General features: G+C 35.5%; 7 protein-coding genes across 10 annotated transcripts; 2 read left to right on the forward strand and 5 right to left on the reverse strand.

The window, feature by feature from the left end:
* LOC108823991 (14 kDa proline-rich protein DC2.15) lies at positions 1-746 on the reverse strand. The gene has a single exon (XM_018597316.2). It carries the CDS (start codon positions 644-646, stop codon positions 236-238), a length of 411 nt encoding a protein of 136 aa, XP_018452818.1. The 5' UTR covers positions 647-746; the 3' UTR covers positions 1-235.
* A 1,516-nt stretch (positions 747-2,262) lies between these two features.
* On the reverse strand, positions 2,263-3,279 carry LOC130508690 (leucine-rich repeat extensin-like protein 3). The gene has a single exon (XM_057004328.1). It carries the CDS (start codon positions 3,277-3,279, stop codon positions 2,263-2,265), a length of 1,017 nt encoding a protein of 338 aa, XP_056860308.1.
* Positions 3,280-12,148: 8,869 nt separating this feature from the next.
* LOC130508691 (36.4 kDa proline-rich protein-like) lies at positions 12,149-14,688 on the reverse strand. The gene is made up of 2 exons (XM_057004329.1): positions 14,644-14,688; positions 12,149-12,907 (listed from the first exon to the last, which is right to left on the reverse strand). Exons 1-2 carry the CDS (start codon positions 14,686-14,688, stop codon positions 12,149-12,151), a joined length of 804 nt encoding a protein of 267 aa, XP_056860309.1.
* Positions 14,689-16,571: 1,883 nt separating this feature from the next.
* Positions 16,572-17,370, forward strand: LOC108827420 (uncharacterized). Its single transcript, XM_057004331.1, has 3 exons — positions 16,572-16,579; positions 16,745-17,075; positions 17,194-17,370. Exons 1-3 carry the CDS (start codon positions 16,572-16,574, stop codon positions 17,203-17,205), a joined length of 351 nt encoding a protein of 116 aa, XP_056860311.1. The 3' UTR covers positions 17,206-17,370.
* Positions 17,371-17,864: 494 nt separating this feature from the next.
* Positions 17,865-18,518, forward strand: LOC130494277 (putative lipid-binding protein AIR1). Its single transcript, XM_057003138.1, has one exon. It carries the CDS (start codon positions 17,939-17,941, stop codon positions 18,281-18,283), a length of 345 nt encoding a protein of 114 aa, XP_056859118.1. The 5' UTR covers positions 17,865-17,938; the 3' UTR covers positions 18,284-18,518.
* Positions 18,519-18,839: 321 nt separating this feature from the next.
* On the reverse strand, positions 18,840-19,888 carry LOC108842542 (uncharacterized). The gene is made up of 2 exons (XM_018615488.2): positions 19,687-19,888; positions 18,840-19,613 (listed from the first exon to the last, which is right to left on the reverse strand). Exons 1-2 carry the CDS (start codon positions 19,834-19,836, stop codon positions 18,975-18,977), a joined length of 789 nt encoding a protein of 262 aa, XP_018470990.1. The 5' UTR covers positions 19,837-19,888; the 3' UTR covers positions 18,840-18,974.
* Positions 19,889-20,101: 213 nt separating this feature from the next.
* On the reverse strand, positions 20,102-25,558 carry LOC108842541 (oxysterol-binding protein-related protein 2A). Of its 4 annotated transcripts, XM_018615484.2 has the most exons (12): positions 25,411-25,558; positions 24,786-25,284; positions 22,991-23,356; positions 22,567-22,630; positions 22,102-22,463; positions 21,872-22,027; positions 21,613-21,780; positions 21,383-21,523; positions 21,067-21,297; positions 20,853-20,966; positions 20,579-20,771; positions 20,102-20,451 (listed from the first exon to the last, which is right to left on the reverse strand). In XM_018615484.2, the coding sequence occupies exons 2-11, from the start codon at positions 25,203-25,205 to the stop codon at positions 20,598-20,600; spliced, it is 2,196 nt and encodes a 731-aa protein (XP_018470986.1). In that variant the 5' UTR covers positions 25,206-25,284; positions 25,411-25,558; the 3' UTR covers positions 20,102-20,451; positions 20,579-20,597. The 4 variants fall into 4 exon arrangements, with proteins under 4 accessions (XP_018470986.1, XP_018470987.1, XP_018470988.1 ...); XM_018615485.2 differs by having other exon boundaries at positions 22,991-23,353; positions 24,786-25,554; XM_018615486.2 differs by lacking the exons at positions 24,786-25,284; positions 25,411-25,558 and adding an exon at positions 23,544-23,691 and having other exon boundaries at positions 22,991-23,353.
* Positions 25,559-27,272: the final 1,714 nt, after the last annotated feature.

The following is a 27,272-nucleotide window of genomic DNA, read 5'->3' on the forward strand; positions in this document are numbered from 1 at the left end:
TTGACTAAAAAAACAATCATTGATATTTTATTCAATACGACAAATGAACAAATTACAATAAAGGGAGTAACACTCAAGCAAGGCGCTCTCGCCATACAACAAAAGTAAACAACACAAACTCATTGATGTTCTGATGTTCATCTTGAACTTCACCACTTCAAATAAACGAGTACAAAAGAAAACATTACAATAAAAGATTCAAGCTTTAATTTATCCGATTGACGTCGCTTTGAGTTTAAGGGCATTGGAAGCCAGCTGGGGACTTTCTTTTGCACACATTGAGAAGCAAACTTAGGTTGATGGGAAGGTTAAGTTTGATGCCAAGAACGCTAGCGTTGAGGGCAGTGCAAAGACAAACCGCAGCTTCAAGATCGACCAAACCCCTGATGAGGTTACAACATGGAGTCACAGGAGGAGTTCCGAGAGTCACATCGTTCAACAAGTTTAGGGCGTCAACACAAACACCAAGCTTTAAGGCGTCTTTAGGGCAAGCTCCCGTGGTGGTTGGTGTAGATGGTGGGCTAGGTTTGTGTTTGTTGTGTTTGCGTGGTGGAGGAGGACAATTGGTACTTCGGGTGGCTGTAGTGAGGGTGAAGAAAAGGATGTTGAAGAGAAGGAAGAGAGCAAGAGAGTCTTTAAGAGCCATTGGTTACTGAGGGAATGGGAAAAAAGCCCTATAAATTAATTTCAAGTCGAGAAGTGGTGGAGAAAGTGAAGAGTGTTTAGTGTGTATTTATAGGGGGAATTGAATGGCTTGAGAAGAGGACTAAATGCTATATAATTATAAGCTAAATGATTTGATTCGTAATTGGGTTTTCTTAAAATATTTGTTTGGACCGACCACGTTATACCCTTACGGAATTTAGCTGGCGATAGGCATAATTAATAAGAGTTTGGAAGTAACTATTGGTGCTATATTAAATTGGTTCTCTATATGTCTTTCGTCGTTTATAATTCTGTATACATTTTTGTAACAAAAATTATAGGGTAATTGTCAAAATTTGTAAATAAAAATACCTCAAATATAAAATTCTATTTTTCTCTAAAATAAAATAATTCTATAATAGGATTGATTTTGCTTCAACCTTACTTTATTTTGGAGTAAAAATAAAGTAATGAAAAATAAATGTATTATTTTGTAAATAGAATAAATTTGTTTTTACTATATTATAGAATGGAAAATGAATTAGAATTAAAGCATTTTTTATTTCAAATTCTATTTTAAATTAAAAACGAGTGAAGTTGTAAATTCTCTAAATATAATCATTAAATCTTAAATGTTATGATATTTTTGATTGAGTCTATTTTTGAAAAATGATATCTAGTTTATTGTATTTTAATCAATTTTTCGATAACAATGCGAGTAAACAAAGATTTTGAGACATGAAACTTTTTTTATCACTGAATATTTCATTAGAAAAACTAAAAAGAAAAAAATGGATCAGAAAATAAATCCGTATTTTGAAAATATGAATCAAAATCTAGTCAAACATTAACTCAGAACTATACTCCATCTTTATCATTTTAATTTGATTTTAAGATCTTTTCACAAAAATTAAGAAAATATAAATTTTTGTAATTTATCTTGTTATATAAAATAGCTTAAAATAAAACGAATTCAACCAATAAAAAATATACAATATTTTGTAATTGGTTACAAATTTTAAGTGACGTTAAATTTTATCTAGAAGAGTGAAAACATCACTTATTTTAAAACAAAATAGAAATCTTAAAAAAAAAAACTTAAAGTGATAGAGAGTATTGATTAAAAGTAAATATTAAAGCAGAAACATCAAAATCATCATAAGATTATATGAAATCATTTTTTCGAGATTTGATTAATTTATCGATCATTTTGTATATATATCATAAGAGTATTCTCATTGGGGGTTTAAGTGAGTCTCTTATAGTAAAAGCACACATATTTTTAAAATTATAAAATTCATCTAACATTTTTCTTAGTTTACTTTTTATAATATATAATTAAATCTATTATATTATCAAATTATATGATATACTAATACTAAATTAATAGTAAACTTTTCCAAATCTCTCACTAGTGGAAGTGTTCTAAAGTCCAATAATCTAACAGAATTAGGAAAACAGTAATGAAATAACACAGAATGGAAAAGTAAACAGTTATTTATTGATTTTCGTTACATTGTTATTATTAGAACGGAAAAGGCCAAATGCTTTAGTTGTGGCGTAAGTGGTGTGTATGTTTTAGTATTTAGGTGCTTGGGATTGGACATGAACAGCTGGTCATGGGCAGGCGAAACCTCGGGGAATGTTGCGGCCACAAGTCCTACAGAGGATGGTGATATCGGGAGAAAGAGTGTGGGGTCGTGCATTCACCAAATTGCATATGCAAGCAGCTGCCTCGGCATCAGAAAGATCACGGATGAGCGAACAACATGGCTGCGCATTTTCAAAGTCTAGGAAATTTCCGGAACGTCTTAGGACATTGGAACATGCCCTTATTTGGCCAGCATTCCTCGGACATGTGCTAGGCGGGGGAGGTGGTGGTTGGACATTTGGTGGAGGGGGTGGTGGGGTAGTCTGCGGTGGAGGCATTGGTGGTTGGGGGTTAGAAGGAGGTGGTGGTGGGACATTAGGTGGAGGTGGTGGTGGAGTTTGGGAAGGGGGCACTGTTGGTTGGGAGTTTGGAGGAGGTGGTGGGGGAGTCTTTGGTGGAGGCGGTGGTGGTGTAGTTGGAGGAGGTGGTGGTGGAGTCTCTGGTGGGGGAGTCTTTGGTGGAGGCGTTGGTGGTGTAGTTGGAGGAGGTGGTGGTGGAGTCTCTGGTGGGGGAGTCTTTGGTGGAGGCGGTGGTGGTGTAGTTGGAGGAGGTGGTGGGGGAGTCTTTGGTGGAGGCGGTGGTGGTGTAGTTGGAGGAGGTGGTGGTGGAGTCTTTAATGGAGGCTGTGATGGTTGGGAGTATGGAGTAGGCGGTGGTGTGTTTGGAGGTGGTGGTGGTTGTGATGTTGGTGGCTGAGGTGGTGGCTGAGGACACGGTGGAGGCGGTGGGAGTCGTGGACAGGGTGGAGGAGGCGTTGGTTCTGGACATGGTGGAGGCGGAATAATCGCTGGTACTGGACACGGTGGAGGCGGAATTTCTGGACATGGAGGAGGCGGCAGTGGTAGTGGACACGGTGGACACACCCGTGGCGGTGGATGATGGCAGTGACGGGGCAAGCTGTGGGCTTCGGTTTTGCTGGCGAAGATGATACTGATCACTGCAAGGAAGAGAGCTAACGTTTTTACTGAACCATGTGGGGCCATTTTGTCAAATTGTACTGGAATTGGTGAACTTAGATGTAGGAGGCTGTGAGTATTTATACATGAAACTGGAGCTTCATTCTGCCACTTGTTCCATTGCCAAACCTACTTATTGCTCAGAGGTGGTTTCATTGCTCAAATGCCTAAGCTAGTAGGAAATTTTCCGGTTATGGATGCTTCTATTAGCTTATCGATGGAGTATAATAAATAGGTTAGGCATCCAAATCGGTCGTAGTCGTTAGATGAAGGCTATTTACATGGAGATGAATTACGTCTTATCCATTTAAGGGTATAATATTCTGGAGATGGGACTGAAGCACTATGCATGCATTAGCAATATATTTATAGCGGCGATCAATTCTATTGCAAAGTGGTGATTGGTTATATATTCGTGGGAGGTTTTATTTTAGCTGGACTAGATTGGTGAGCATGTTCCATGAATTCCATCTTACAAACCTTTTTTAGGTTAGAGATGGGAACATAGTAAAAAAACAAGAACAAGAGTCCTAACAAAAACAGTTTACCAACGTTCATCACCAGCAACCCGCTTAGTTCTAAAAACATCAATTAAACTATTAAACCTTGCTTAACTAGAACAGTTCAGTTAATTAGCACAGTTCAGAAAATGTCAAATCTAGAAGCACGTTATAAGTGAAATTCAGTTATCTTATGCGATTTAAGATTCTAGAAAGTTAGATGTAAGTGCAATTAAAAAATATATAAAGAGTAAGCGCTTAAATAGTGAAGCGTAGTTATTTAATATGACGTCTTGTTATTATGAGATGTCAACTTTACTATAGTGTTTTGGGGCTAACCAAATATACTTACTATCATTAATCTCTTCCCTAAAGCACTTTTTCTTGCCGAGGCTTAGATATCGACGTATCTTGTGTGTGTATATGTCTTTGGGAAGCTGCAACCCGAGCTACATGTTGAGGGGCCAAGAAGTTAACAAGTATTAGGTGATTCATCATTAATCAAACATTTAATATTAGACGTTAGCGAGTTCTTTAAAACATTCTAACAAAAAAGACTAATCAACACATTAAATGGTAGTCAACGAAGCATGCAAGTAAAGATTCACCGAAACTGAACAAATTATGATAAGAAACAAATCTCTTTTCCTAATTTTCGTTACCCTCTTTACTTCAATGTTCTCATCACCATAATCTGTAATCCAAACAAGATGTGACCCAGACATAATCGAATCTCCCAAATATATCTGTATGATTTAATATATCAAATCAGGATCCGACAAAAAAACAGAATTGGGATATGATCGGAGGTTTGATATATATGTATATAAATAGGATCATGGATTTTTTTTTTTTGGATTTCATGGATCTTGGTTTGATATGGAAATTCAAGATTCATGGTGTTGACAGGAATGAAATAAGATGCAGAAACAGTCTAGCTTTACTCTTTAATTTTCTCATTTGTTAGCTCTCTTTTTGGGAGGGGCATTATTCAAAACAAAATGTCACATGATTATATAAGAATATAAATGATATAGACTAATATGTTCATAGTCAATTGGTTTTCAGTTGACATATATCTAATTTGATATGAGTATCAGAGCATGATTCATGCATTGCGACATAATCCATATATAACCGATATAACCCAAAAGTTGGTCTATATATGTATATATATGTAACATTTGTTGATTTTCTGTGTTTGAATTTGCTGGAAATCAAATTTATTGATCATTCTCTTCTATTGCTTAGTACATCGCAAAAGTTTTGCAAAGACATCAAAACACAAAAGTAGGCGTGGGCAAATTATCCGGATCCGAAAATCCGAACCGTTAATTACCCGAAAAATCGGGTCTCGGATCGGGTTCGGTTCTAGAAAAATACTCGGTCGGATGAGGTTTTAAAATTGGTCGGGTACCGGATCGGTTCCGGGTATATCCGAAATCCGTACGGGTATCCAAGAAATCCGAGATCCGTATGGGTATCCGAAAAATCCGAGATCCGTACAGGTATCCGAGATGTAAAATTTAATATGCATCACTAGCAAATCGAACCATGAACCTCATCCTACACTTACCACATCACATGACACTACACCAATGCATCCTATAGTGTTTATATATGTATTTTAAAGTTTATATCTATATATATATATATAAATTTATAAATATTAATCGGATCCGTTAATTTTTTGGTTACTTCGGATATAACCGGATCTGAACCGGATCCGACAGGTACCGAACTGTATCCGAACCGAAATTTTAAATTATCCGATCGGTACCATTTTCACTAGTTCCGAAATATCCGAAATCCGAAACATCCGATCCGGATCCGAACCGGTAATCCGAATGCCGAGGCCTACACAAAAGTATAAAATACCTTGTGAATTGTAGTCTTGCAGAGACGTAACAGACTCAAAAAAAAAGGTCAAAATGACAATACCTTATGAATTACAGTTTGTCACAAACTCTATTTTTATTTCATTTTTAAAACTAATTATTTTATTAATATTTTTTTGTTTTCTCTACGAACCAGGGTTTTGTCGGTTCGTTGGGTCGTTGGTTCCCGAATTTTTAACGGTTCAATATGGGTTTTTAACCAATTCAATTTTAATTGGGTTTTAGTATTAACCCAACCCGGTTTGATGTTCGGTTCACGGTTGAACCCGGTCCGACCGCCGGTTCGGTCCGGGTTTAACAACACTGACGTAGACACTTAGGTTTCCTTCTATAAAGAAACAGTTCGAGTTATGGATTTTGCTTTTCTAAAGGTTCGGGCCTGAAGTCCAAAATAAAATACATATTCCAACCATACATTTCTTCAGTATCTGAATTTCTTCTCAATTAATGCTTTAAAGGATCGTGCTTGCTCGCTGTACAAATGGCAATCACAAACTTGCTGTGGAGATAATCTGTCGTCATGTTCTTAAGTTCACCATCGTTGGCAAGCTGAGAAGATGACAATCTCAAACTTTCCGGTCGTCACGGTCTCAACTTCGTCGCCATTGTCAAGCTGAGAAGATTTGGATCTCTTACTCCATCTCTTTTTAAGTTGAAGTGATGGTGGCTGAAGCGTTGACGATGGCTGAAGCGTCGAGGGTGCGGTGCAAGAGGAAGACAGCGGCTTAGATTTAGGTTTTTAGTTAGGTTTTTCGTTGGTTTTTCTTGTGTTGTGTATTTATATATTTATGTATACTTTTAGGGGAAATTTGGAAAAATACACTTCCATAAGAAAATAATTTGAAAATTACACCTTTATTTAAAATTTTGGAAAAAATACATTTATATATATATAAATTTACATAATTGTCCATTCCTAGTATTTCTCTAATTTAGCTATATATTTTAAAAATTGATTTTGTTAAAAAAATAAAATCTTTACACAATCTACAAAATATATTTTAAATATCTTACTGTTTAAAAAAATAAATAAACAAGACGGCGTCTTCTACTCTCTCGTCTCCTTCCTTCTCGTTCTTTTCCATCTCTGTATTTTTTTTTCTCCTTTCACAGATTTTTCCTCTCATCTGAGAGAGGTTTGTTGCTTCATGAATCAAATACCAGTTTTGTAATTCTGATTCTCTTTTATTCTGACAAAAATTCTGTTTTTTTTAGGAAATCATGTTGCATTTGGCTGGAGTTTTAGGAGAGTGGAAGCTGAATCACGAATCATGGAAATTCATGGTGAATACAAGAGCAGGAAGTAGATTATTGCCGATTAAGGAAGGGCTGAAGTTTGACGAGATGGTTCAGATGGTTCATGAAGATTTCGGTATCAACCGATCGAGTAATGAGTTAGAATTCAGCTATGCTCTACCGGAATCAATGCTTCGAGACATGCCTAAGGATACGCCTCCTGTTTTTGTGAACAATGATAGGCAGTGGGATTCTATGTGTGAGATGTGTAAATCCATGCCTCTGCGTCTTTGTATTTCAGTGAAGAATGGAATCTTAGGAAACCATGATCAAGGTTTCAATCATGAAGATACTGCAACGGTCAATCCTGAAGACACTGCAGTGGTGAAGAGTAAGAATGTTAATAGACAGGATAGTAATCAAGAACCTGAAGTGGAAGATTCAAATTTTCATGATGCAAAGGTCATTAAAAAAGGTCAATGGTTCAAGAATAAAGCAGAGCTGTCTTGGAGTTTACGTATGCTTTCGATTGAACGCAAATTCAGAATGGTTGTCAGCAAGTCAGACAAGAAGTTGTTAGTTGTCAAATGTGTAGACACAAGCTGCAAGTGGATGGTTAGAGCTGCCAAGACTAATCCGACAAGTGAGTTTTTCTGGGTAACAAAGTACATCGACAAGCATACATGTTTTTTCCAGAAACATTGGTGGACCGAGAGCTTCTTCCAGAGTTATAAGTAAGCTTCTTCTGGAAAACTTTGGGAATTCAGGTCTAAATATGAAACCAGAGTTGATTTCCAGTATTATGAAAAAAAGATATGGTCTTGATTCAAAATATTGGAAGATATGGAAAGCTAGGGAAGAGGCTCAGACAGAGGTATTAGGTTCTCCAGAAAGTAGCTATACGCAGCTTCCAGTATACATGCATAAGCTTGTTATGGCTAACCCGGGTACAATAGCATCCCTCGAGGTTGATTCTGAGCATAGGTTCAAGTACTTGTTTTTCTCGTTTGCTGCCTCTGTCAAGGGTTTTAAATTCATGAGGAGAGTTGTTGTTGTTGATGGCACCTTCTTGAAAGGAAAATTTAAGGGAGTTTTGCTAGTTGCAACAGCTCAGGATGGTGATTCTCATGTGTATCCTCTTGCATTTGGGATAGTTGATGCTGAGAATGAAGCATCTTGGGAGTGGTTTTTCAACCGATTGACATCTATTGTAACTGATGATGCTAGTTTAGTAGTGATATCTGACAGATGTCTAGCCATTGCAAAAGCAGTTGCAAAAGTGTATCCATTGGCTCAGCGTGGAATATGCACCTATCATCTACGAAAGAATGTCATCTCTCAGCCTGGAGGGAGAAAGATTGCTCGCCTTGTGAAGACAGCCATCAAAGCTTACACAACTGCAGAATTTGACCTGATTTTCAGTGAAATACGACGTCAGAATCATAAGTTGAGCGTTCATCTGGAGGATGCGGATGTTCACCTGTGGTCACGAGCTTACTTTCCTGGAGACAAATACGACATCACTACAAGCAATGCAGCAGAATCAATATATGTTGTGTGTATGCTATGTTTGTTGAATCGTATAGAATTGCTTTAGTGATTTTACAACCAAGGAAGAAGTACAGTAGTGGCAGAGAAAGTTTCTAAAATTGATTTCCACAAATATCAACATATTTCAACTCAAATTTATCAGTCATCACAAAGACAGCCAATTAGTTGCTTTATGTTTTATCCCGTAGTCAATTCACAACAATCTCAGGAACCATTGTACTAAAGAGGAGAGGATGTCATGAGTGAAAAAAAAAACACATATGCTATTAAATAGAAAAGCAAACTGAAAACCTAAGTAAAAACATCTGAAAACGTAAAAGTAAAAGACAAAAACAGAAAAAAGCACATACTTTTAAAACCAAACAAAGGTAATGCTTCTAAAGATCATCATCAAAATGATTTCCTTCAGCGAACATATCAGTTGCAAGCTTTTTCCTGATAGATTCAATGTTAGCATCACACAGTCCAGGCTCCATATCTACGTCTAATGCAAGACATTCGATATATTTGATAGCATAAACACCACAATCACCAGATTGTATGTTCTGTGGAATCTTCTTACACCTTGTTATTGTGATCAGCATCACTTAAACCCTTTTGGTAGCTGGAGAAGCCAATGATCTGACAAGATGTGGAATCATCATTGCAAATGGCTTCACAAACTCTGTTATCTCATCATCTCTAGAGAGCATCCAACTACTGTCCTACACTTCAATGGTACGTTGAAGAAATGATAAAATAGCATATTTATCTCAACACACATATTTATCTTAAAAATAAAATTTAATGATATTTTTTTATTAATTATGAATTTTTATATTAATTTCAAATTAATATATTAATTACTGAAATATCTTGGGTAAACAAGTAATTTCATAATTAAAGAAGTGTATTTTTCAAAAAATAAAATAGAAAATGCAGTTTTCAAATTTCAAATCCTAAATAGGGTATTTTGCAAATTATCCCATACTTTTATATGTATATATATATGTATATATAAATAAATATTGATGTTATAATAGTAAGTGACTAGAAATCCAGATACCGAAGAAACAAAAACATTCGAAAAAGTCGACTTTGTTTTAATTAAATTTATGCCAATTTATATTGACATCCCAAACACATATTTCAATATATATTGACATTCCAAACACATATCAATTGTAACTATAACTCTTTTATCTAAAGAAAACTAATCACTGTTTATAAATAAAATACAAAATTAATGTGTGAAATGACCATGACATAATTGTATAGTTATACAACACACAAATTCAATACAATCATCAAAACCTCTTACTAATAATTTATAAAAATATTATACGAAAATTTATGAATTAAATTTCTTTAATATATAACTACATATTTATAGAAAGAAAAAAATTACAAACCAACATATATCCGCGGGTCAAGATTTAGAATAGACAAATATTATTACAAATAAACAGACATAAATGCATATGATTACAAAGAGTCAAAAGTATGCCATATCAACTTTTAAATTGCTATTTTTTATAAATAGATTTTGATTAAGATTTATACATAGATATTATTATAAAGAAAAACACAAATATAATTAGAGAAAACAAATATAAAAGTTAAATTTCTAATAAAAAATTAAAACAAAAAATATACCCGCCCTTTAATAGTTAAAAGGTCGGGTCAGAATCTAGTTCTAAGATTAATAGTTAAAAACCGTTCACTCAAAACGTATTCTGGACACAAATTCCCAAGTTAAAAATTGCTAAGTAATATATTAAAAATATGGGTTAATGTACTCATAGTTAATTGGTACATAACATACATAGAGGTTGTGTGTTGATGGACTAAAAAGTTTCGTATAATTAGTTACATATACTTACCTAATTAGTACATAATTAACATACATAGAGGTTGATCGTTAAAGAACTCTTAATCACATTCAATGGTAGCATGCATATCCAACTAAATCTTAATATAAACAGTATAACTCCACAAATACTAAACCTAGACTGTCATATCCAACTAGATGTTGCTACTCTAGAAACATTATGTCATCTATCTTGGTTTAAGATTTAATTACTGGTTTCATCTGTTTCTAGTTTCTACAATTTGAGAAAACTTCATTACAGTTTCTATGATTTTCTTCGTATTATATTTAAAATTTATTTCATCACCAAAACGAAACAAATGAAATAGATGATGAAAATCTGAAACGATTTGTCCGTAAAAGTTAGGTTCTTAAAGAGAATGACCCATTTCCCTGATACATTCCATTCATTAATGGCCATATTATTGAGGACAACATTGACAAGATTCTCGGCCAGATGTAGGTGGTGTCGTACAGACATCGATGTATTTGTATAAACTCATGAGCATATCTCTTTCTCATTTTCTTTTATTCTAGCTCTAGTTATTGCTCTGTTACTCAAACTTGAGTTCTTCCAATCAATTTACTTCTTCTGTTACCATGGAAACTTAAACGAAGTGATATCAAGGTTTAAGTTTACGTCTTCAGAACCTAATATATCGGAGCGTATCTAACAATCGGTTCGGAAATCAAAAATTACATAAAATTTTGAAGCAGGGGTAAAGAGAAGAACATAAGATTATGCACCCACTTTGTCTGTGTTTTAATTTAACATGTAAGAATTTGTTGGGGGATAATTTCTCTGCTCAAGACGTCTTGAGCATTTTCAAGATTGTCGTGCTAATTGTCTCTATCTATAAACTCCAATGTTTCGTGAAATCATGAAAACAGCAATAATGAGACAATGCAAATTAGGTCAGCAGAGACTTCATTGATGTTTTATTACATTATTATTAGTAGAAAGTAAAAAAGTCGCAATCATTTAGTTCTGTATTAAGTGGCAAGTATATGTATTATTGTGTATCGAGGTAATTCGAAGGGTACGTGGAAAAGGTTATGGACACATGAAGCCTCGAGGGACCCTGCGACCACAAGCCCTACAAAGAACAAAAATATTGCGAGAAGGAGGGGAACGTCGTTGACCTCGTGGTTGCACAAATCCACATAGGCAAGCTGCTGCTTCGCGATCAGACAAATCGCGAATAAGAGAGCAACATGGCTGTGCCCTTCCAAAGTCTAGGAAATTCCCAAAACGTCTTACAACATTGGCACATGCCCTTTGTTGAGCAGCATTCCTGGGACATGTAGGGAATGGGGGCGGTGGTGGTTGGAAGTTCGGAGGAGGAAGTGGTGGAGTTATTTTTGGTGGAGTCCCGGATGGTGGATTCATTGGTGGTGATGTATCAGGTGGTGAAATTTTTGGTGGTGGAATATCAGGTGGCGTAATCCCAGGTGGTGGAATTTCTGGTTCGATTTGTGTGGTGAAATTTTTGGTGGTGGTATCTCAGGTGGCGTAATCCCAGGTGGCGGAATTTCTGGTTCGATTTGTGGTGGTGAAATCTTTGGTGGTGGACTTTCTGGTGGTGTAATTTCTGTTGGTTCAATCTCCGGAGGAGTAATATCAGGTGGTGGAATTTGTGATGGTGTAATCTCCGGTGGTGGAGTCTTTGGTTCAATTTCGGGTGGTGTAATCCTGGGTGGTGAAATCTCGGGTGGTGGAGTTACTGGTTCAGTTTCTGGTGTAATCTCGGGTGGTTGAATTTCTGGTGGAGTAGTATTGGGTGGTGGAAAATCTGGTAGTGGAGTTATTGGTTTAGTTTCTGGTGGTGGTGTAATCCCGGGTGGTGGAATTACTGGTTCAGTTACTGGTGGTGTAATCTCGGGGGTTGAATTTCTGGTGGTGTAATCTCGGGTGGTGGAATTTCTGGTAGCGGATTTATTGGTCCAGTTTCTGGTGGTGGAGTTATTGGTTCAGTTTCTGGTGGTGTAATTTCGGGTGGTTGAATTTCTGGTGGCGTACTTTCAGGTGGTGGAATCTCTGGTAGTGGAGTTATTGGTCCAGTTTCTGGTGGTGTAATCCCGGATGGTGGAGTTACTGGTTCAGTTTCTGGTGGTGTAATCTCGGGTGGTTGAATTTCTGGTGGTGTAATTTCGGGTAGTGGAATTTCTGGTAGCGGAGTTATTGGTCCAGTTTCTGGTGGTGGAGTTATTGGTTCAGTTACTGGTGGTGTAATCTCGGGTGGTTGAATTTCTGGTGGCGGCGTACTCTCAGGTGGTGGAATCTCTGGTATTGGAGTTATTGGTCCAGTTTCTGGTGGTGTAATCCCGGGTGGTGGAATTACTGGTTCAATTTCTGGTGGTGTAATCTCGGGTGGTTGAATTTCTGGTGGCGTAATCTCGGGTGGTGTAGTCCCAGGTGGTGCAGTCCCAGGTGGTGGGTTATTTGGTGGAAACACTGGTGGTGGACAAACACATGGTGGACAAACAAACGGTGGTGGGGGTGGCGGGGTGGAGGACGGCGTGGAGGTGGAGGACGTCGTGGAGTTGGAGGACGGCGTGGAGCCGGAGGCTGACGTGGAGGAGACCGACTCTGGGCTTCCGTTTCGCTGAGGAAGAAGATGCTGATCAGTGCAAGGACAAAAACTATGGTTTTAGTTGAACAATGTGGAGCCATTTTGTCCTTAGAAAGGATTACTTAACGGAACCTGGTGGATCGAAGTGTGGTGAGGCTGTGGGTATTTATAGCAGCTTTTGGAGGGTCAGATACGTTTGCATTCAGCCATTTATTCTATTGCCGAACCCTATTCTTGTGATTAAGACTCATAGGTGGCTTCAGTTTTTTTTTTTTTTTTAAAAGGTGGCTTCAGTTCAAGTAATTTTATTATAAGAAAAAAGGCTGATTGGGTTGCAGTAGTCTGTTTTTACACTAAGATTTTACCGGTTACAGGCGGCAGTAACCAATTTCCCAAAATGATGAATACTCGGTCGGGCACTCAAACTGATCTGAGTCGTTAGATGAAAACTTTTTGTATGAAGAATTGAAGATACATTTTTCTCATTTCTTTTACATTACAACTAGATTTTGACCCGCGCTTTGGAAGCGCGTAATATTTTACGATGAAAAATTTCACTAATAACTTAACAAATATTTTGGTAATTTTTAAAGAGTGTGTATTTAAAATATTTTTGCATTTAAATCAGTGTTTTTAAATTCAACCTGATTTGATTATACCGGTTAATCCGGAGATCTGACAATTCAATTTAGGTTTCTAAAATATTCATATTAAAAAATCAGTAAAACCTGAGACTAACCGATTGAACTGATGGATGACCGATATGTAATCTAATTGGATTTAAATTGTAATAGTTTCATAATTTGTAATCTTATAATCCAAATTTTAAAGTTCATTATTTTGCAATTTATGAAATTATGACATTTCTACAAAATTTTAAAGAGAAAATGATAGATATAAAATAAATAAGATTAATTATTGTATTGTTTGGAAACATTAATAGTAGTATAAAAAATATATTGTTTGGAAACATTGATAGTAGTATAAAGAAATAAGTATATTGTTTGGAAACATGGATAGTAGTATAAAGAAAAAAACATTAGTGATTTAATGTAGGTTTAACTATAAAGTATAAAGGTGTATTTAATTTAAAAATTTAAAAAATAAATTTAGGTCCAACAGAATGTTTCTGTTTAATAAGATAGATATGTGACATTGTTATATATATTATATATATATATATATATATATATATATATATATGATTTTTAATTAAAAATTCAGAACAACTAATGTTTTGTAACTTGTCGTCAAATTTGTTTACGTTCGATGTTTAGGCTTGATGTATACACCTTTCTGTGATATAAGATGATTTCTTTGTTGTTTGCCATTTTAGAAAAGGGGTATAGCGATATGCGAAATCCCTTAACAAGATTCGTCATAATCTGGATTGAGTCATGTAATTAGCAAACGTCTTTCGGTACTTGCAGGCTATAAATTTGGTGCATTCAGTTGCTTGTTTTGGTCTAATGAGTAAATCTATCCAAAAGTGGATGGCGAGAAAATCTTTGGCGAAGTTTTGACGTTTTCGTATATTGAATGGAATTGAGGTCAGGATTTTTCTACTGATAACTTCTGAGGCGGAAGCGAAAACTAATAATAAGAAAATTGACAATCAAGCTTCAGATTTGTTATGTTCAATTCTATCCCAAGTTTGTTATCAGTTAAGTAATATGTCGGTTTTGCTACTTGAGTAAATGGGCATGCTCCGTGGGTTTCATTTTTCTATATATTTTTTTCATATAGATTGGGTTTAGGTTAGGAATGTGAATAAGCTAAGTTACCTTGGCTGCGAAGTCTCCATAGTTAGGCAGCACATATTTGATCATTTAGGTTGTCCAAACACGTAAACATACACATTATTAGATCGACCAGCACCGGTCTTGACTTTAAGAAGGCTGGAAGCAAATTAGAAAAATAGTCTGCCAAAATGGTTAGAACCTAAGCCCCTTACCTCAATATAATGCCAAGTAAACCACTGTGCTAAAGACATTCTACTGAAATAAGGCCGATATTTGTTAATAATATCGAAGGCCGGAAGCCAATGCTTCTTTGGCTTCCTTTCAGGGCCGGTACTGGATCGACACACGTAAACATACATATGTGATCATTTATCTGATTCTATTAAAACAACACTGTATGAAAATAATCCTGGTTTTATTTGATTTATTATTACACTGAAAATTTGTAAAGTTTTATGATTTTATTAATTTTATTTTTGCATATCAAATTTGCTCACAAATATATAGTATTTTAAAAATATTTCCAAAATAAAATAAGTAAATATACTCTTAAATATTTGTAAGTTAAATTTCAATAAAAAGTCAATATCTTTTCTATTATATATAGAAGTATATATTTATTTTACAATAAGACAGTTTCTAATTTTCATAAAGGCAAATTAACCATGTCAACTTTAGTAAAAAAAATGAAATGTCAACTTTCTTAAGAGAGTTTTATGCCTTACGAGATTTTCGTTCGTATCATTAAACTTACGATCAAGCCATTTTACTATATATATAGATGACAATCCATATTTATCCTACTCAGTGGTCAAGCTTGATTAATTTATATACTAAATTTTCATTATGAAACACTCTTTTTCTTCAATCGGAATTCGGAAGCTCTTGTGTTGATGTTGTTCCACTAATCCACATATCAAAATATCAGTCTCTGTGGCCGATATTTTGAATTAACAGTAATAACTCAATAAAATGACTACAGGTAGAAAAACAACTCTGTTAGGTTTTGTATTTGAGCCTTAATTAAATGTTCTTTGCCAAACCTCTTCTATAGATGACTAGATGAGGTTTAGATACCCCTTAAGTTTGTATCTTTGGGAAGATGCAGCTCATGTCCATGTAGGACTAAATTTTACTATGTTCAGTTAAACTACATTCATCCATATTATTAAAATTGAAATACTTTTTGAAAATAAGCCTTTTAAAATGCAAAATTTACCATTATTTTTTATGACTCTGGTATATAGATGTCCCAACAAACTCCCGATTAGCATCTAAACACCGTTCACCGGAAATCTGGGTTTTATCCGCCGGGAAAACCTCTAACGAATATTCACTAACCATTACTCATTAACAAGAATATTCTCTAATCAATTTTTACAATAAAATTAATCAGATTTATTTAAAATATTACATATAAACTTAAATATTATAAATTCATGTATATTATTGTTTCATTTCACATACAAAATATAATTATAATTTTTTTATTTAAAATATATAAAGTTATTTTCAAATATATGTTAAATAATTTGATGATTAATATTATTCACACAAATATTGTTATATTATAAGAATAAAATAATTGAATATTGATTTAATATTTCCTCAAAAATAAACATAGAAGAAAATTTATTTGGCTTATAAAAAACTTAGAAACATATCTATTTATTTTATTTAACATAAAATATATTATTTTGGAAATATAGATTTATTAATATATAAAAACATACTAATCAGTGCTTAGTTTATAAATAAATACATCAAAATGATTAAGGTAATTAAAAATTACTAATCGATGGATATATTATATAGCATATCATTTTAATTGGTTTAGTATTCAATCACAATATGAGCAATCAACAAACTACAGACAATTAAAAATTATCAATATATCATAAATGTTATATACTACAAAACAAAAATAACCACCCATATTGATGTCTCGTGCTATGAAAAAAATCCATATGATGAAGCTGTAGTGTATAATTATTTCAGTTGACTTTTAATTTGCGCTGGCGAATTCTGAAACTAAATCTTAAGACCATCTTTATCGGTTGTAAAATACACGGTTCTTAACATTAAAAGAACGAAAAATAAATAAAAAAGACAGGAAAAATAGAAGGATCGTTAACTAAATAAGAACTTTTCTTAACGCGTCCTTGGAAACACGTGTCATCCTTTGCTGTCTCTCTCTTGTTTTCATCATCTCCGTCTCCCTATCTCTCTCTTCTTCTTCTTCCACGCAGGTTTGTAATCTGCTGATCTCCTCTGAAAATTCACCTTTCAATGGCTTCTTCGTCTTCTTCACAATCGTCTCTCTCTCTCTCTCTCCCACTGATGAAATCCTCCACAAAGTCGGGTCTTTCCACAAGAACGATCCCAGCATCGGTACGGGACTCACCTGCGGTGATGTGATGAAGCTCGCTTCAAGACCTTTGGTTGTGGCTCCGCTATCGTCTCTTCATCTGTTGGTATGTTTCCATCTGTAGCGGATTTGAGATTCGAATTTCAGTTGGGGATTTTGATTTACTTGTTCTGAAATGGATGAATTAGGTCTTAAATTGATTGTTTTCTTTTTTGATTATTTAGGTTTCAGATTGATTGGTTCATTGTGGTAGTGGTGTTCGAATTGATTGGTTCTTGATGAATTATATTTGATATTAATCGGTTCTTGTTCATTGGGAAGTATATCCAAGTGCCACCTCCGTTGAATTATGTATCTATTGCAATGTTTATCTTCCTGGTATTATGACTTTCCTGCAATTGTTACAGAGTGTCTAGCTCTTTTGGACGCACAAGTTGCAGCCGTTCTACTGAGCATTTCCAAGCTTGTTTGCAAGTCAGACTGTCAAGAACTCATTTGCCTCCTTTCAGAGAGTTGGTCTTTTGGTGTTCTTTGGATCTTATTAGCTATTTGATCCCTTATCCTTCTTGTGTTTTGCTGTGCTTGTAATATGGCTACTCCCTTGGCTAGTAATGCCTTTCTATCTTGTATGTCCTCCTTGAATGGAGTTTGAACTTTTATAATTAATGAAGTTTGGTTTGATCAAAAAAATGTTAAGGACTTTTTTGTCCTACCAATAATCTACAACATTAGAAAAGTCTTTAAACTTTGTCCCTAACTTAAAAATATTACTAAAATATACTAAGGACCTTTTATTTGTCCCACCGATAAAGATGGTCTAAGTAAGTACATGCTACTTTAAGCAATCAAACCTACAAAAAAAAATATCTATAAATAGGAACTCTCACCTCCCAAACGACTTACTCAACCCTCATCTCCAATAACATACAAAAAGTAAAGAAAAAGAAGCTTAATTAGAATTTTCAAAACATGGCTTCAAAGAACATCACCATAGCTCTCTTCCTCACCATCAACCTCGTCTTCTTCGGCTTTACCATGGCCCAAGCTCCTGGACCTCAAGCTCCGATATGTCCCAGAAGCTCAACCCAGGTCCAAGCTTGTGTCAACAGGCTTACCTCTATCGTGGGCCTCAACGTTCTACCGCTGACGCAATGCTGTTCTCTAGTTGCTGGGCTTGCCCCCTCTGTGGCCTCTGTCTGCATCTGCAATGCCTTAAAACTGTCAGTTCTCAATATATTGGAGATCAGTGTAAGACTTGGTGAGGTTCTTAGGCCCTGCGGTGTTTCTCCCCCAGCTGATTTCGTATGCGCCTAATTCTCTCTTATAAGACACCAGTTCCCTATTATCGGATAATAATGGTGCAAATATGCTTCTCTAATAATTATATGCGTGTTAGCAATATCTATATGTGGTTGAAAATAAAGTGAAACATTTGTACTGTTTTTACATGTTTCGTTGTTAACTATGTTCTTCAATTTAGATTTTCCGGCCGTAGGTTGTATCTCTTGGTTCTGATTAAAAAAAAAAAGTAATATACAAATACTTTATCTTTTTCTGTTTATATTTTGTTGTTATCTAATTCCAGTTGGATATCAAGTATTAACCGAAAGAATCTTTAGATCAGTCTTTTCCCAAAGAGCTTCGGGCCTAACTATAAAATCTTTTCGGCTCATTGATACATTAACGAGTCTGGCTATTCTTCTTTTCTCTTCGTTATGGATACTTTCACGTCTTAATTAGTGGGATATCAAATACCGGACGATCAGAGAAACAGCTTCAGGTATTAACCTACTTGGCAAGTGGAGGACCGTAACTTGGATACTTTTAGTTCAAAGGACATATGGGATGCGACTCGTGAGATTAGACATGATGAGGTGCTATGATATTCTCGAATTAATCTGGCACAAGACTGGTATCATAATACGTATACACATAGTTTCCTTTCATTACAAACCTTTACAACTATTATTCAACTAATCATAACAAATTTGAGCGGTTAAAGGAGCTAGTTACTAACGGTTCCTGCAAGCATAAACGACTTGTAAACGATGGGTCGAACCAACTCGGATCCACCCCAAGCCGTCTCGAGCTCCTTCACTACATCTTCCGACAACAAGTCAACTCCTTTTTCCTTAGCAGCGCCAATGGCAGACCACGACCGCACCATCCGCAAGAACCCTTCAAACGACACCGTCCTCTTCATCTCCAGCTCAATGGGCTTACCCTCGGAGCCCAGGCCCACGCTCTCAAACGGAAACGGCAACGATTTGTAACCGTCCACAACATACTGACACTCAGGGAACTTAAAATACGGCAGCGCTTTCTCAGTAAACGGAGCCATCACCGAGTCGAACTCGGGGCTCACCGCCATGTCCGTGCTGTAGCTCCACACGGCGATGATCCCTCCCGGTTTGCGGAGGACACGTTTCGCGATCGCGTAGAATCTCGGGAGATCGAACCAGTGTACGGCGGTGGCGACCGTTATCAGATCCACGGAGTTCTCTCCTCCGATCAGATCCACCATCTCGTCTTCGGTCAACGACGGAGGCGTGTGACGGTAAGTTACTTTCGGATACGGCTTCGCTAGATCTATCATCTTCTCGCTCACGTCCGTCGCGATTACTCTGTCGTAGTGCTCCGCGATCTGGCGAAAACCGTTATGAAATCAGAGATTGAATTTTGAAAAAAAAAATAGATCGGAAAAATGTGATACATACGGCGGTTGCGGCTTGGCCGTTTCCGGTACCGGCATCCCAGGCGAGGTGGTGGTGGTGAGAGAGAGCGGCGATCTTGGAGTACCACTCGGCGGGGTAAGTGGGGCGTGCGTCTAGGTAGATATCTGCTTCATAGTCAACAACGACTGACATTTTTTTTCTAGGTAGCGAATTGCTTTCTTCTTCGCCTTCTATTGTTTCAAACTCTGCTTTAATAGACGAAATGATGACGAGGCAGGTTGCGAAATTCGATTTTGCTTTTTACTCGTTTCGTAGTGTTGACTTTGGCGGGATGGTTTGATTGGTCAATTTTGTTTCCGGTTTGGTTTTGTTTTCAATCTATTTCCGGTTTGGTTTTGGTTTTCAATCTATTTATGGTTTAACATATTGGGACTATAAGAAAGTACTCAGGAATCTGGATTTGAAGGAAACTGTCTTTGCCTGGATGTATTTAAACCCTCATATATTTTTGTTAACTAAATACAAATGGACCAACAAACTAAACATTAATCTCAAACTATTTAACGAGAGAGACAATGAAAGAGACAGAGAGATAGAGAGACACTCTACCAGAAGGAGATAAAACATTACACATCCTCACCAAAAAGAAAGTATTATATGACCAAAAGCCTTTCTGATATCCTCCTCTTCTATGCCCTTCTTTCAAACAGAAAATTGAAACCAAAGAAGTTGGCTTTTGATTCTTCCCATGTTCTTCTGTGTAAAATAACTCCAATGCTGTCCGATGCAAATTTTCTCTTAAGCAGACTTCAATGCAAGAAACAAAATATTAATCAAAAACATACCTTCTTGTTTCGGGTTCTCTATTTAAAAACTACTAGGAAATATATTATGCTTAGCTGGTTACAAGATCGTGTAGGATGAGTAATGTTACCTGAACATGAAACTTCTTTTTAAGCAGAATCAGCTAGCTGCTCTTCCGTGAACTCGCCGAAGATATTTGGGCAATCATCCCACTTCTTGTGTCCTCTTGCTTCCCAGTAACCGCCCGTGTACTTGAACGTTTCATTCTCTCCTTGTTGCTCGAACCATCTCGGTCTCCACCCGCTTTCCTGAAGTTGCCTCGACTGCATAGCAACAAGAGATGTTAAAACATAACTTTCAAAACGAGAATTCATGGACCGGTGAAATGTTAAAGGTGGACGTACCATTCTTTGCCTTCTTTCTAAACGTTGTTTCTCTAAGTTCGCCTTCTCATATTCACCATTCTCCAGATGCCTTTGATCTGGTCTTAGCCTTGAGTCTGTGGGAGGAAGCATCTCCTATTTACACAAGATCAGAAAAGGCAAAAAGATTAGACATAGCATGTATAGAAGAAACAGGGATCCATGCACATAACAAAAAAAAATCATTTGAACATACCTTCAAACCAGGTGTTAGCTCGTTCAGTGTAATAGCAAATGAGGTTAAGTTGTATCTAGTTACATTGAGCGGTGGCTTAGTCCTTCTCCACAGTAACGAGGCATTTGATGCAGGGTCACTGACTTTAGTCTTACTAACTCCATCACCAGCAACATAGTGAAGACAATCATCCCATTTACCAAATACCGTTGCAGCTTTTTGCCCAGCCACATCTTCTACAAAACCATTTACCTACACAAATGTACACTTCGTCACATAAGTATTGTTTTCAAGTACATTTGGATTTACATATACAGAGCATATCATTGTGACTCACCTGGTGTGGATTTCTCTCAAGAATAGACTGTTCCTTAAACTTGAGTGTACAAGAATATTGGCGGTTCCCACGGATTTGCATCACCCCATGATGATCACAGTAGAGTTTACCTAGTATAATATTGTATATAGTCGATGTTACCTAAAAAAAACAAAGATCATTATAAAAGTTATTTCAGAGCCAAAAAGACAGCAGAACTGAGTCCAAAGTTTGTATATATATATATATACCTTGCTCCATTGAAATACTTCTCCATCATCAAACTCCAGAGTCAAAACTCCAACAGGTTCCACTTGAATCGATCTCCCCCAAAACTTTGACCTGAGGTTAGTATCACCCCAGAACTTCCACCCTTTACCTTCACAGTGGCTGGCGATAACAGTTGGATGGTGGCTCACCTAAAAAGAAAAAGAAAAAGAATGATATTCCCAATAGTCTTGAGAAAGATTCTGACGTTACACATTCTAGCTTTTGTGTTGAAAGAAATACCTTCTCAGAGAAGAAACGTATTCCTTTTTCAGGAAAGTCAGCTTCATATGTTTCTCCAAGCAAAGGGTTGAAGGGCTTACAGTGCCGGCCCTCAGTAGAAGCATAGCCAGAGACAGCGAAAGCAGCAACGTTCAAGGCTCTTAGGAGACCGTTCCCCTAGAAATCAAACAACAGGCTAAGAGAATGTAGTGTAGCAATACAAGTAAAGAGAGAGTTTGTTTTTCACTTACAGATTTGCCATGTTCATATGCTCGGTCCAGAAGATAAGAGTACTCCAAGTCTTCAAAGCACTTTTGGAGGGATGATATTGGTTCATTGAAATAGACAGGGAGGCAAACTCGGGTGAGATCTTTTCCAACGTTGTCTTTGATCATTGACCAAAGACTCACAGCTTTCTCTTTTTCAGCTGGATCAGGAAGTTTTGTTCTTCTCTTGATATCCGCGTATCCAGAGTTATTATTAGATAGATTGGATCCAGAACCGATGTTAGGTTCATTAAAGTACTCCTTTGTGTCGTGGAAGGAAGGCTCGTCTTCTTCAGAGACATCCTCAAACTCTTGTTTATCATCAGATGAAGCAGTTGTGCTGCATTCTAGAAACCAAATAGTGTCAAGCCAAACACAAAAAGGAAGTCTATGCAATTGAACAAAAATGGACACTGAGAAGGAAAAGAGATTAGACGTTAAAGCATGTACCACTATACTTTCCACGTCCAAGACTTGAATGGATCACTGATCCTCCAGCTTCGAGATTAGCTTCCTATACACATGAAAACTCTCATCACTAAGTAGCCAACATGACTAAAATACTGATTAGTAGCATGGTAGATGCCACTCCAATTGCAAATCAGACCATAGAACATTCAAGATATGGATTAATCACACATGAACTCAGAATTTATCACTCGGACATCATCAACTCTTGAGCAAACATACCAATTAACTTTAGGCTCTAGACCTTCTATGTACTATGCAACTATGAAACTTTGAATATAGTTTTGAAAAGAAACACAAGAACCCTCTTAGATTAAACATACAAGTAGCTACAATACTAATATACTATCAACATCAAATCAGACACAAGAGAAACCAAACCTCAACCGTGACCATATAAGTTTACCTCGAGCTGCCTCAATGCGTCAAACAAATTTGTCCGTTCTTCATGAAGAAGTTTGATCTGTCCATGCATCTCAGAAAACTCTGATAGCATGATCTGCTCGCACTCTTTTACGAGATTCTCGTTCATTCCAGCCTCGTGCAACCGTTTCTTTAATCTCTCCGTTGATATAGACAAATCCTTTGGTGATGTGAAGGAGAAATCCCCATTAAGTGACCGGAGAGGAAAAATGCATTTTGCAGATGCTAAAGCTTGTAACCAAGCTGCTCTATCACTTATGGAATCAGTCCTCAGATGAAGAGTCTTAGTCGCTGTGAATATATAGAACTTCCTATCATCAGACTTGCTTTCTCTGAAGGACGAAACCTGCTGGAAGAAAACATTGAGATTATACACATCTAATTACAAGCTCAAGTACTTAATCAAATCAATAAGAAGACAAACAAAAAAAGAAACAAAGCATAGACCACAAATTCCTCCAACTAGAAATCAGTTTCTGGATCAAAACTCTCAAAGTTCTATCATCTACTAAAAATTCAAAAACTAAAAGCTCAACTTTGGAAAAAGCTTGAAGTTGCAAGATTGGAACTAGGAACAAATCAACAAGCTGGGCCCATGAAGAGATCACTTTCGACTGGATAAGGCACGTTAGATTTTTTATAGGTTAAGAAAGACAAAAGCTATTATTTATAAGCAGAAACATAAACAAAAAATCATAATGTAACGTCTGTATCAGCTTTGGAGAACTTAGATTAAAGAAAATATCTATTTAAAAAAATAATTGATAAATCAAGCAAAGAGTATGCCTGTAGAAAAATTCAGAACAAGCCATCGTTTTCTTATTGTCAAGCAAGAAGCATGTCAAAACAGGTCTTTTATATAATTGGCAAGACCCCACCCTCCATTATTTCAAAACCGACTAATTCTACGCACCAAAGCATGTTCAAGATCCTTTTTTTAATAAAAAAACTATATAATTGAATCCACATAATAATAATACTATACACATAAAAGCCTATTCCAATGAATTCATTTATAGTTAAGCTTTCTTAGTCAAGGAGAATTCGAAAGTTAAATGTGGCAATGAAAAGTTAAAATGGTTATATCCATCTACTCTAAGTATAGTTGCCAGCCAAGACAAATCAAATCAAAGCACATGCAAAGGGCAAAGAATATCAAAGAGAAAGCTGTGAAAAGTGTCCAAATTTCAATAGACTTGTTTTAGTTATGCATCTGAAGAAAAAAGATCATAGTTCTAGTGACTAAAATTGACATATGTCTTAAGGATTCTTGGCTTTTTCTCCCAAAAAGATAAGAATCCAAAAATTATATTGACGGATGGCAAATGGGTTAATCTTGAAAACCAATAGGAAGAAAAGAAAACGAAGTTAGAAAATGAACCTATAACACATAAAAACACTAATAACCAATTTGACCACCGAACAAAACCCTAAAGCTACAGAACACCAGATTTGTAGCAACCATTTAAATTTTCGAAAACCAAACAAGCACCTGTTGATGTGACCCACTAAGAGATTAACAGCAAGTTCAAAGCTGGCATAAAATTTAATACCAAACAGATTAATTATTAATACCAAAAAGCAAAAATCAAATTTAGGGTTTTTTATTTCCGTCAAAAGAACATAATGAACAACTCTATAAACCGCTGGTTATTTTCTCAAACTATGAGTGATAAACAAAAGACTTCTCCATTCCCCAGAAAAAGATGTAAAAAAAAAAACACTTTAAATCAATAAAATAAAATCTGGAGTTCTTGTAAATGTATAATAAATAATACCTTAAGATGAACAATGCCGACGCTTTTCTCCTGTTTCCGGCGACCACTGCAACTATCCATCCTCGAGAGACGATCGGCGGAGATATTTCCGATGAGCCTCACGTCGTCCGAAGAAGAGAGCAGATTCAGATTCTCCGGTCGCCGGATCTTGGAGTAAGACAAGATTCCATTGCGGAGGAGGAAGTACCTAGATCTCCATCCTTTGCTGAAGTTCGTCCACTTGTACAAGATCCCAGCCACCGATCCAGCCGTTGTCACGCTCCTCCGGTTGGATCCACCGGTTAGCGACGTCGCCGGAAGACTCCTCGACCTAGCTAGATTCAGCGGCGGTTTGTTAGCATCGTCGCCGTCGTCGTCGTCGAGCGTCTGTGGACTCTCCAGAGTGATGCAGCAGAGGGGATGCAGCTCCTTCACCCGCATTTTTGTTTTTTTGTTTTTATATATCGCCGATCACTCCGGGGAGGTGTCTCCGATCACAGACTTCGAAGCACATTCATCTCTGAGATTATTTTTTTATTTAAATTAATTAAAAAATGTATAAAGAGATCGAAGAGAGTGGTAGATGAAGCATGCAGATTTGGGGATAAGATCGACTTGAAGAAGAAGAAGACGAAGAATAAAGAACCTGAAGCTCTGAAACTCAGATTTCTCAGACAAGAGAATCAGAGAGAGAGAGAGAGAGAGAGGTTGTTGCTTTAATGTGAGACTGCGTAAGCTTTCAACCCAACTATAAAGGCTTTATGTAATACATTTACATATATAGGTCTCTCTCTCTGGATATGTATATAATGTATGTTGTGTGTGTATATATATGATGATGATGAGTGAGAATTGAGAAAGATGTTGGGTGGTTTTAGTTTGTAATTTCCAAATATTGAAAAGGATATGAAAGGAATTAAAATGACTTCTTTTATCTTTAATTTGTATCCTTAATTAGATAATTTATCCTTAATTAGATACTCTTACAAAGAGGTTTGTTTTTAATTTATTTAAATCAGAAGATAGGTCCACAACATTAATCACATAGTTTGATTTCAAACAATCAAGGTCACTGACAGTTTCACCATGATTACAGTTCAACAAACTATTTGGTAAATGTGGTAGAAAACACTTTGTAATATTTAATATACATTTTTATCTTATTTTATACGTTTTATCACATACTTATTATCATACATAATATAAGTTGTTAAATATTAACCTATCAACCTTGTTAATCGAATTTAGTGTTATTTTGTTCTAACTTCTAAGCCGATTTGTTACAAGACGTGCTCATGTTATATTGGGAATTTGGGATGATAGGCTGTCACTTGTGAAAAAAAATGGATAAAATGTAAAATGGGAACTGACAACAGCAAAAATAACTTTGATATATTCATTCTGACGTGTAGATAATTTTCATTTTAGAATATCCAAAAGAAAACAGTAACTTCTAATCTTTTTTTGGCAAAGAAATGTATAATCTAATTAGAATATGTTTATGCAATCATTATTATATAGTACAATATTGAATTTTTATTTACCAAAATAGTATAATATCTTGAAGTAACATTCTAAATACTGTAATTTATATTATCTACTGCATTGTAATATAAATATATATAAAACTCAGAGGAAATTGGCAAGTCCGTAGGGTAAATGAAATAGTTTTTTGAAGAAAAAAGAACACTATAATCATTAATTTCCTCGTATTTTGTTTGCCGAAAGTGACTTATCAGCGAGGGGAAATAAATCTAATCTATTAAAATAGAGTCCTATTTTTATCTACCTACAAATAGTCTAGGTTGGTCCATTTAATTTATTTAATTTTTAGTATTTTGTATATAACAAATTTAGTTATTATTAAATACATACAATCTTAATATATTGTTTAAATAATTTCAAAATAAGATATCAAAAGATATTACCAATATCTTTTCTACTATTTCTTTTTTGACAATATCTTTTAATATATTTTAATTTAAAATATAGATATTTAATGTTGTAATATGTATTTTAAAAAATGGAAATTCGTAGTTATTTTTAAAGTTTATTACAAATAAATATTAATTCATTTTGATTTATAAAATAAGAAATATCATTCTATAATATTTATATATACATAATTCATATTGATAATTAAATTATTATAGTAAATAATATATGTTACATAGCTTAATTACAACTATTTTATAAATTATAAATTAAAAGAATTACGTATGCATGATAAAATATTTTATACAGTTTACAACATACTTCAATTTATTGATGTAAAATATTAAAATAAAATATTTAAAAGCATAAATAATTTGTATATTTAATATAATAGCTAAATTATCATATTAACATGTAATTTAATATATTAGAATTTAAAATAAAATATTAAATTTAGCAGGCAGTAATATTATTTGATTATATAGTATATTGAATTATATATTATGATTTACAATTACAGTTTTTTGCAGCTTATTTCATGAAAATGTAAATATTTATCAAGTATGAGACGGG

Source organism: Raphanus sativus, chromosome 2, assembly GCF_000801105.2.
Source record: "Raphanus sativus cultivar WK10039 chromosome 2, ASM80110v3, whole genome shotgun sequence".
Classification (NCBI taxonomy): domain Eukaryota; kingdom Viridiplantae; phylum Streptophyta; class Magnoliopsida; order Brassicales; family Brassicaceae; genus Raphanus; species Raphanus sativus.